Source organism: Phaethon lepturus, unplaced genomic scaffold (assembly GCF_000687285.1).
Source record: "Phaethon lepturus isolate BGI_N335 unplaced genomic scaffold, ASM68728v1 scaffold25854, whole genome shotgun sequence".
NCBI classification, from domain to species: domain Eukaryota; kingdom Metazoa; phylum Chordata; class Aves; order Phaethontiformes; family Phaethontidae; genus Phaethon; species Phaethon lepturus.
In genome coordinates, this window is record NW_010532938.1 from 290 (window position 1) to 11361 (window position 11072).

An 11072-nucleotide genomic window follows, 5' to 3' on the forward strand; every position below is an offset into this window, starting at 1 on the left:
TATGGTTCGTCAGTGTTTCACGTGCCCTTCACAAAATGTCAAGTTTTGTAGAGCATAGAGAAATAAATGTCCTCTTTATTTTTCTGTTCATAAGAGGTAATTAATTTGTTTGTGCCTTAGGACAGAGAGACAACTTGGTCTTGGACTTTAGGTAATGAGGATGATTTCAGGTGTTTGTATTTTTTTTTTCCTGGGGAAGAGTGAAGAGCACTAAAGATAAGAGACATTAATTGCCCAATTAGTGGAGGCATATAAAAGGAGCTGAATTTTCTCCAGGAAGGGCAGATACTCCTTTTACAAAGTTTGGGGAACTAACCTATGATAATACATTTGGAAATTGTCTCCATTTCTGAGAAAATTCAGAGATTCCTGTGAAGAACAAAATCCCTTAAAATGGTGGAGTTGTGCATGCAAGGTCTTATGTTCTGTTGAAGACCTTGACTTAGCATTGTAAGTTTGTGCATTCATGGTAACATCTGTTACGTCGTGGGGAGTGTTTTTAACACAAGATAATTAGTAGCTCTTTGTAAAATACGCGAAATCTGCCAGTGAGCTACTAGCAATTATGTATTTGATGATTCTTTGGAGTATTGTAAAAGAGAGCATGGAGCATTGCAACTTTATTGGACAGTGTAATCTGATTTTTATCTTCTAAAATATTGCTGGAGCAATGTTCAGACCGTGTCAGGATGTCACTAAAAAGCTGTCTGTTCTTGGGTTTAGGTTGATACGCAGCTTGCTGTCTTACTGGAGCATGGTGGAGCTTGCCTGATCGCATCTTGCCTGAGGTCTTCTCCAGAAACTATATCATGAGGTTGTCTTGCTGAGCAAGACTGTTGCTTGATACTTGTTAATAGAAGAGTATCAAATCACGTTGTGACAGCTCATAGGGGGCTGTTTGGGTACTGTAGATGTTCCTTTCACCAGCACATCATGGTAGATGTAACAGAGAAGGAGATGGATAACCCCACCTTTAAAAGTGACACTGTACTGTCTGATGTTCACTTACACTGTACAAACAAAAGACATCTCATGGTACGATTGAATGCAGTTGGACAACCAGGTAATATATGTTTAGACTGATGGAGCTGTGTTTTGAGTGTATTCATTTTTTTTTAACGTCTGAATCCTCCTTTTAATGGTTGATAGTAGTCATTACATATTTCAGTTAGAAACAGAATCCCTTGCTACTCGGTCTTTAGGAAGAGGGCTAGCTGGATTCTCCTCATGAAATTAACTGCAGAAATGAAAACTATTAATGTAGAATTTGTAGACAGCCTACCTTAAAAAAGAAATTTTAAATTACTTTCTGAGAAGAAGTAGCCAAATTGACTTGCTTGCAGGTTTAATTGTATGTATTTATTTATTTGTTCATTTAGCTATAATCTCAATATAACACTTGGGAATCATGTTAAAAAGTTGGGATGTCTCTTGCATACAAACAAAAGGTGAGGCTTTTTAAATAGTGTAACTTCAGTTTAAAATAAAAATTATCAGTAATTAATTTATGAATTCTTAGACAATCTTTATGTGGTGATTTACCGTCTATTCTAGAGAAGCCTAACAGCTTTGTGGTTTTGGTTGGGTTTTTTTTGTTGTTGTTGTTACTAAAAAATTGGCAACAAGAAAACTCAGAATAGCAATGATTTTGACTGACTTTTATAATTTGAAGAGTCAAGGCTGTGGTGGAAATGAATTGGCAAATGCCTCTGACTGACTGTCAGCCTGTAGGTTTCTATAAAGTCAGGAAAACTGATCTTGAAGCTGCTGGTAAAATATCTGTAGAAAAGTACTGCTCCTGCTGTGACAGAAGTGTTAACTGTTTTTTCAAACCCAGTTGTGACATAAAAAGAATAACTTTTGCAGCTGTTCTACCATGTAACAATGTAAAAAATTATAAAAGTAGGCTTGACAGAGAAGTGGATAATAATTTTGACCATAATCAGGTCAAAAACAGGTAATTAATGCTGTGGTGTGTCTTCATGCTGTTCGACATTTGTTTTCTGTGATTTTGCTTAATGCAAAGAACCTTTCAACAGAATGACATGGCAGCATGTGCTACCTACTCTGAATGTACTTGTTCAGGGAAATTCCTTTGTTTATTAAGACAATAACTGGATTGTAGTATGACAGATTTTACTCTAATAGGAAGACAATCTACCGCTGCCCCTTCGTTGTTTTTTAGGGAACCTCATTGGGATTTAGTCTCTGCTGCTTTAGGTCAGTTTTACCTCGCACCTTTTGAAATGCCAAAGAATGTGCAGAGGGTCAGAATGGACTTGGAGAACAAAAGCATTTCATTCATTGATGGCATCCTCTAATTTGTTAAATATTCAAATCAGTTGAATCTGGTTGTCATGCAAACAGTAGATGTCTTTAAAAATTTCTCCTGCTAGGATAGGCAATGAAGATTTTATTAGATCTAGCTGAAAATGGCCTCTAGAGAAGAACTTCTCTCAGGTTACAGTAGACCAACTTTGAATATCTTGCTTTCTAAAGAAACTGGAGTAGAATTCCAAACAATGGTGGCAAGCACTTTATCTCTTCCCTTTTGGTGTGAATAAGCATAATTCTAGACATTCTTCTTAGAATCCTGCTGGTATTGACCTTTTTCACTAGTTGTATTCTTGGGTATCTTCTTCTCAATTCTCAACACATTGTGTGTAATTGTGGAATAATAGTACCCAGCCTAAGATGTCTACAAATACTGATTTTGTACCAGAATAGGTGAATTGAATTCCATGGTTCTGCGTTCCGTGACTGGCCTGTTCTGTCAAGCACAGTGCATAAGCACTGCTGTAGAGTTGAGATCAACTATAGATGGAAGAACAAATGTTTGTTCTTCCTTATGTGTTGTATTCAGACAATACAGATTCCTCTAATTAAAATTGTAAGGTCCATGTTTGGATAACTTAAACTTTTTTAATAGATGCTGACATCACTGGATGATGGTTGCAGAAGGTTTTTAATTAATTGCTTTACTGAGGACAATGGCCTTATTAATTTAATGTCGTCAAATACTCAGTTCAAAGACTTCCAAAAAAAAAAAAAAGCATCCATGTTCAGCTTTGGCAAGCTGTCTCCTGTGAGCTTCTTCCTGCTTACTCATGCTAAGCTGATTTCAAGGCTTGATGTTGCTTGAATTCCTCAAGACTTTTAAAACAGTAAAAGAAATCCTACTTGCTTTTTACTAGAACATGTTTGTTTCTTATAAGGTAGGAATTAAATCTTAACCAAAAGAGACGAATTCGAACTTGTATTAATTCTTCTTTCAAGTTGGTTTGAGCCTGTCCCAACAGAAGATCTTCTGGAGGATCTAAGAAACCACCCCTTCTGCCAGCTGTTATAAAATAAGTTTTACTAAATCGGATGAAAGTGTGCATTGTGACTGCATAGATGCTGAGTCAGCCAGTAGATTCTAGAAGTGCTTCATTTATTTTTACTGACAGAACTTAATAACAGAAATATTTCTTCATAGCAAATGGAACTATATTTCAAGTTATCTGTATAATTTTTTTATCCTCTAGATTTTTAATATGTGAAATGCACACCAAAATTCATGCATGTGAAAGTTCTGCATAGATTCTGTTCTTACCTGTTGTTTAACTTTTTTTGCCCCTCTCTTCGTGTTCTTGCAGTATTCCTGTCGTATTTCAAACTCCTTTGGAACACAGAAGATTTGGCATCTGAGAAACATGTGAAAGAAGCTACAGCAGAAAGAGAACACCAGTACAAAAGTGGAGATGAACTTTGTGACAAGGACAGAAATAATCTAAAAAAAGAAAGAGAATTAAATAGTGAAGGCATAGAAGCTCTGCTAGATGATGACGGAGACTTGGAGGTGGTCAGAAGACCTCGAAGCACCTCTGATTTAGAAGCAGAGGATCTTTTGAGGGATAGAGTGTATCCTGTAATTCTGATGAAAGGAGAAGAAGATGCTTTTGAAGATGAACAACAAGAATGTGCTTGCAGTGACGTTGTTAAAATAGGTAAATAGTAGGCTTACAATCAAGGAGAAATGGAATAAATATGTTTGTATAAAACAAAAGAAAAATAGGTTTTCTTTAGAAATGGAACAACAGTAATTAAGAGAAAGGAGATAAAACAACAAACACAATACTGTGATAGTGTAAATATTTTTTTTTAATTTACCATTTTGCTCCAGAAGTGATTTGGGCAATAGTATATCATGGGAAATTCAGTGCCTCTTAGTTGGAGTGAGGTTTTTGCCATTAATCTAGCATTATTATATAGAATGAAGAGTGTTTAGTTCTATATTTGAAAGGGAAGCATGACCTGATTTTCAAATTTGCCACTCATGGAACTTGATTTGAACAACGTTTTGAGGTAATTATTTCTGCTCTACTTTCATTTTCACAGAACATACTATGGCAACCCCCTTAGACGATGTCGGTAAACAAGTATGTATTCTGTCTTGTAGAATCTTGCTGTTCATGGATTGTGCTTCAAAATTTACTCGGTTTTAACTGCTTCTCTTATCCACAGGTCTGGCGTGCAGCCTTTCTTCTTGCTGATTACATTCTGTTTAAGCGGGACACATTCAGGTGTTGCTCGGTGCTAGAGCTTGGAGGTGGCACTGGAATTACAAGCATTATCATGGGAACAGTTGCCAAGAGAGTTTATTGCACAGGTAAGGCAGTTATTTTCAGTTAAATGTTTTCATGAAACTTAACAAATCAGTGCTTCCATCCTGGCATTTTCATCCTCACCTGTTCAGTTTTAGTTAATAAGTTTTTATTAATGTGTATAAAGTTGTGGTGTTTGTTGAAAAATAACAAGAACTTTCTGAACAGATAGAAAAAAATCAGTACTACTTCTAAGCGCAAGAGTTTAAAAGCGAGATACATTGCTGTGAACTCAAGATAGTGTGCCTAGATTAAAATAGGCGGTATAGGGATCTGACTTCTTTCTTCAGGAGTGGCTCAGCTTAGTACTGAAGGACAAAAGCAAGAATGATACTAGGGAAGCGGTCATCAGTGGATAGAGTTGCTCTGAATTTTCCCTAATGTCATCAGCTTGAGAGAAACTTAGAGTATTAGTCTAAGAGGTCAGGGGTGTGCACAGCCCATGCAAAATACTCTTATTTTGCATATCATTATTTTTTCCAGATGTTGGTGAAGATCTTCTGGCCATGTGTGAGCAGAATGTTGCATTAAACCAACACCTGATGGAGCTGGGAAGTAAGTGCTATACAGTCAGCGTTTGTGCGATTGTCTGTATATGAACTACTTTGGGATTAAACAGCGCAGTCGTTGACTACCTAGCATATTTACAAGCAAAACTAAATTTTTGTCTTGGTTAAAAGTGACTCATGTAAAAAGAAAGATGCAGAATATCTGTGGCCCATAATGGGACAGCTTCCTTTTGAGAGGTGCAAAATACTTACTCTTTCTCTGGTCGTCGTTTAAGGACAGCTGTAGTTCCTACACAGTCTTTGTGTGAGTTTCACTCAGATACTTGGGAGGATCACAGATATCCAGGTGCCAAGGATCATATAAACAGAGTGTAAATGACAGAGGTAGAACTCTGGAAAGGAGAAGTGTTTTGCAGGTGAGACATGTGAAAGAGAACATAGGTTGTCTCTCTGACCTTTAAGTTCATCCTGTTCTCTTGTGAGTAGGTAAGTGGTTTTGTACAGTAAATGATTTGATTTACAAGTTCAACTTTACTTGTTTCATATGTCCTCATAATAGATCTTCATCACTTGTTTCAATATACATTTTGGCTCTTTACCTTCATGTAGGTACTGTCTGAAAAGCCGTGTGTGACTGACATGATCTTTCTTCACCCACAGGGGGGGAGGTTAAGGTAAAAGAACTGGACTGGCTGAAAGATGGATTCTGCACTGGTAAGTGGTTGTAATGGGCCCTTTCAGATAGGGTTGTGTGTTCTGTTTTGTTTTTTTTTTCCTTCAGAGCCGTCAAGAAAAGCTTATTCCATTGTTTATGAAGTAAGTTCTCCAGCACATACACCTCTGGAAAAGTAGTTGAAAGTACATGATTGTCTTTGGGTGCATCATTGCCATGTGAATGAGTAAGGAAGGGTTTGCTGATAGGTTGAGAATAGGCAAGTGGTGGCTGTCCTTTACTTAGGTCAAAGTCCAGACGTGCAAACAAGATGTGTGTGTTACGTGGACATGATGGAATCCAGGCACAGTGACGTGGATTTGAGTTCCTGTAAACCAGATCTTGATGTGATGGTATTGTGTGGCTTGTGACTACATGAATACAAAACTACAAAAGGTGGTGGAGAGGGTAGGTGATAGTTTGAAGATGTATAAATATTTTTCCAAATGTAGTGGTGAATGTGTTTATATTTTAAATATTTGCCAAGGGAATGTGTTCTGCTGCTTTTAGCAAAATAAAGGCAACAGACAAGTAACATTTAAAGTATAATTAATGATAGTAAAGCAGATCACTAAAACTTTGCAACACAAAATTGTAGCCCTAGGTTATATGAAGCATACTTTATACATTTTTTTTACATCATTACTTGGATTTGATGTAATGCTTCTAAAAAATAGAACAACTATTTGAGCAAGTGGAAAAATCCTTTACACATTCAGAAGCCTCTCTTGGACTTAAGAAAATTCTGGTTAATGAAAATACTTGATACTGACAGTTGAAAGGGCTTTATGTTTTTTAGACTTTCAGAGCAAGTTTGATATTTCAACAAAGTCTAAGTTTTAAAAAGCATGATCAAGTAGGAAGCTTAATCAAAACTTTTATGAAGAGGCGTTTGTTTGTTTTTATTTAAAGGAGTATTTATTTTAATCTAGTTAAGTCTGTGATCTTGCTACAGGGTAGTAATTGGTTGTAAATTCTAAAGTCAAAGAAAACTTACTCTTCCTAGACAGCCTTGGGAGGATTGGATGTGACACAGAGAAAGCAAAGGACTGCAGGGAACTTCAAAGAATTAATAAAGTTTTGATTTACCTTCAGTGGGCTGCTCTGTTTATGGAGTAGCAGGTGACATCAGGAGTTAAGTAGTTTCTTTTTTTCAAATGATTGACAGCTGGAGATATTTAATCATGTACACCAAAGCCATATTCTCTGTTACAGATCCTGAAGCTCCTTATAGCTGGTCAGAAGATGAGGTTGCTGATTTACATGACAACTGTACTGTGATAATGGCAGCTGATGGTAGGGAAATATAAACAGTAAGCTTTTAAATCAAATGCTTGCGCATATGAGTAATAATTTAGACATACCTAGTTTGTTTTTAAAATCTAATAGGTCAGAACCTTACCTAATTTGTCAAAGCTCCGCCTTAAGTGTTCCTGCCTGTGGTGTTTTTTTTTTTTAAGCTATTGTATTTACGTTCTGAATTAGCAATAGGAGAACAGATATTGTAAAGTACTAGCTTTTTCTTTCCTTTGATATGGTAATTATTTGTGACTAAATAAATTACTCAAAGAACATAATCAGAAGTGATGAATTTGACTTTCAGAAGAGGTTTTGTTGTCCTACCTTTGTCTTGCATCAGATAACCTCTATGCAAACAATGATAAATAGGTGGTTAGACTAAGATATTTTATAATATGAAAAACTGTTTCAGATGCTACACTTGCCCACAGAGTCTATGCCTTTGGATAGCTCTGTCGTCTTTTTTTCCCTGCTATTTTTCTTGCTTAAGTGAAAGATTGCAAAATGACAGGCTGGCTTATCTGTATAGGAAAACCGTTGTTGTTTTGATACATAAGTAGAATTGTTTTTAGTTACAGTATTGAAAGGTGTTGCAAGACTGCTTTCCAAGGAGATATGGTTATAATGTTATATTAGTTACAGCCTTTTCTGTATTTTTGTAAGAAACGAGGCCCTATACATTGTGATACCCTGTCTTTTTTAGCTTTGCTGTAAGATATTTCCAGGCTCAGAGAAATGTTGTTGCAGTGTTGTAAGCTGTCTGACAGAAGTGATTCCCATTGATATGAGAGAAATCTTAAAGGTAGCCTGACATAAAGAGCAGGAGTGGCTACTATTACAGGGTCAGTTTTTGCCATTAAAAATATACTTTGGGTTTTAGTTAAAATAGTGACTTGTTTGATGAGAATAATCAAACTAATTTGATTATTGCCTATTTTTGTTTCATACGTGAGACTTAAGTAAATATATGTTTGATGCTCTTAACATTGTTTGTAGTGTTCTATGATGATGACCTGACAGATGCCTTGTTCAGAACACTGTATAGAATCACACACAACTTAAGAAATTCTTGCACAGTTTACCTCGCATTAGAAAAGAGGTAAGTATTACCAAGAACATAAAATAAAAAACACTAAAAGCTGTACATGCTTTCTTCATTTGTAAGAAACATTTGATCTGATTGAACGTTGGCTTCTGGTTTTCATTGTATTGGTTGATCACAGGCTGCAGTATATGCTCAGGGCAAGCATTTGTTTTCATATGTGCTTAATTTTTATCAGTCCAGAATTTGACTTCCACGAGAGTTGGCTTTTGTTGTCCTACCTTTCTCTTGTGTCAGATAACCTGTGTGCAAATAAGGAAAATAGGTGGCTAGACCGATGTATTCTATAATGCCTGACAACTTGCTATATATTTTTGAGGTCATTGAGTGGAATGAAGGGGCTTAGAATTAGGGTATACATTTCCCAGCTTGAATACCTCTATAACAATTTCTCTAGTGTTTTCTTTCAAGGAATCATTGAATGTTTTTAAGTAGTCATGTGTTACAGTCCATTCATAAACTAATATAAAATAGGCTTTGCTTGACTCTCTGGAGATATGTAAGCAATAGCTACATATGGTTTGTTGCCAAGTGTTTGCCCAGGAAGCCAAGCCAATAATTCTGTTTCGGTAAAATGTCTTAAAATCAATGGAAAGATTCATTCAAGAGTTAGTATGTATTGATGCTAACGTAAGTCTTGTCCACCTTTCAAGATATCTTATTTTTTTGGCTGTCAAAGTCAGTTAATTACACTGAGAAGACCCATGTTTTCCAGTAGCTGAATAAAGTTACGTAGCTATTTAAGATGCCAGTATAGGAGAGACATTTTAAATTAAGTATTCTCTTGCCAGGCTGAACTTCACTTTAAGACATATGGATGTTACATGTGAAGCGTACAGTCATTTTAGAAATACCCTGAATGATTTGGAGAACCTCCAAGATAGAAAAATGAAATATACTGTGGAGCCCATTAAGCTTGATTTCTGCCAGTTTCTAATTTATGAACGAATTGAGCAGTTGGTAAGTGACATTAATTAAAATAAATGTAATGTGTTGGGCTAATCATCTCAAATTAGTTTTCAGCTGTTTTCTTAACATGAAGTAAAAACAGGAGAATAAACATTACCTCTTCATGTATTTCCATTTATCTTTTTGTTGTTCTAAAATTATTCTTGTTTGTGCTTACATAATCTATACTAGATTGACATAACATACCCTTTCTATCAAGAGCAGTATGGTGGCTTAGATTGTTTCTTATCCTTTGAGGAAATTAGTGTAATCTCCATTACTTTGTAAAATACAGTTTTTGTGATTGACTAGAAAACGGGACGAGTATCACTTGTCATTTATTTGCTTGTGGAAGAGCTTTCATTTCATAGTTGTAGTAATTCCTTTCCCAGTTTAGGGTTCATGAAATGATGTTCTAATATCTGTGAAGAAGTTTATTAGATGTAAACTTCTGTTGTTCACAAACATGCTGGGTATAATATTTGTAGTTACCTAATTACTCCCCAAGCACTTATGGTTCTCTTTATTTTTTTTTCCCCCCCCAGTTGTTTGCTCTTACAAATATTATGCAGAGTAGCTAATAGCTTGCTAGCTTCTAGAACAATACAATCTAACAGCTCATTTTAGAGAACTTGCAAAATCTTATACTGGATTGCAGATCTTTTACCAAGAAGTTATGTTCCTGTAGTCAACATACTGTTACTGTGTCTTCTGCAATATGTATGCATAGTAAGATTACAGGGGCCACAGTTACTCCACAAGATTGATTTATTTTACTTAATGCTGATACCTTCAGGCATAAAACATGCATACAAAACTTTAAAACAAGTTTTACAAGGGCATAAGTGCAACCTGGATTATAACTATATGTGTAAACTCAGTCGCTAGCCTTTTCGCAGAAGGCTGCTGGTCTTTGAAAAATATGCATTTTTAAAATGCCTAAGTTTTTTATTTATCATGAAGTATATTTCCACAATTCAAGATGTCATGGTGAAGAGTATGTGATAGTCCGCTTAATAATCTTTTGTATAGCAGACAAAGCATATACTAATTTATTCTACAGAAATAAAGTGGTCTGTTTTTCATCTTCATTGTCATTGATAGAGAAGTGTGTGTTTGTATAAGACATGCATTTGTGAGACCTTGATTCCTCAGTAAACTGAGTGTTTTTTTCAGTTGTACTTTTACTAGCATTATTGAAACTGTTTGTCATCACAGGCTAAGAAAAAGAGCAAGATTATCAGCCAAAATACTGGAGAAGGTCATGCAGATGAATGAAATTATTTTAAAACAAATTATTTGAATGATACTAATTTTTTATTTAAAAAAAATACTACGAGAATGAAGAAATCAATTCTATTGCTCTGTCTCAAAGATAATTTGCTGTTTTTTCTAGGAGATTACATAGATGGATTTAGTATCCATCTGTGGATGGATACTGTCTATAGGTGGACATATAGGGTGTGTCTTAAAACTTGTCTTCAAGTGGGCCTGTTGAACTTTTTCATAATTGCAACCTACTGATCTGTGAAAATACCTGTATGTATCTTTTCCACTGCTACAGGAATTGTGGAAGATCATTGCTGAACAGCTAACATGACAGGGACATGAGAAAATAGAAGATCTTTATCTAAGGATAAAGGCTTTTTTGATATTGTATTAAAAATCAATTTTCATCTGAAGAAAAGCATTTTCCTGATGGAACTGCGTTCTCAGAAAGTATTGCTATGCAGATTTATTTTACTTCAGTAAGTTTTGGTTTTGGCACTTAGGACATGGTTTCTTTGCTGTTTCTTTTACAAAGCTGCTTAATGTTGATTTTCAGAGTACATGCTGGATGCCAAACAGTGGCAGTG

At 35.6% G+C, this 11072-nt stretch overlaps 1 protein-coding gene across 1 annotated transcript; it reads left to right on the forward strand.

The window, feature by feature from the left end:
• Nucleotides 1-933: 933 nt before the first annotated feature.
• Nucleotides 934-10816, forward strand: METTL22 (methyltransferase like 22). The gene is made up of 10 exons (XM_010285029.1): nucleotides 934-1063; nucleotides 3639-3989; nucleotides 4381-4421; nucleotides 4507-4651; nucleotides 5130-5201; nucleotides 5816-5869; nucleotides 7083-7163; nucleotides 8163-8265; nucleotides 9060-9228; nucleotides 10781-10816. The coding sequence occupies exons 1-10, from the start codon at nucleotides 934-936 to the stop codon at nucleotides 10814-10816; spliced, it is 1182 nt and encodes a 393-aa protein (XP_010283331.1).
• The last annotated feature ends 256 nt before the right edge of the window (nucleotides 10817-11072 follow it).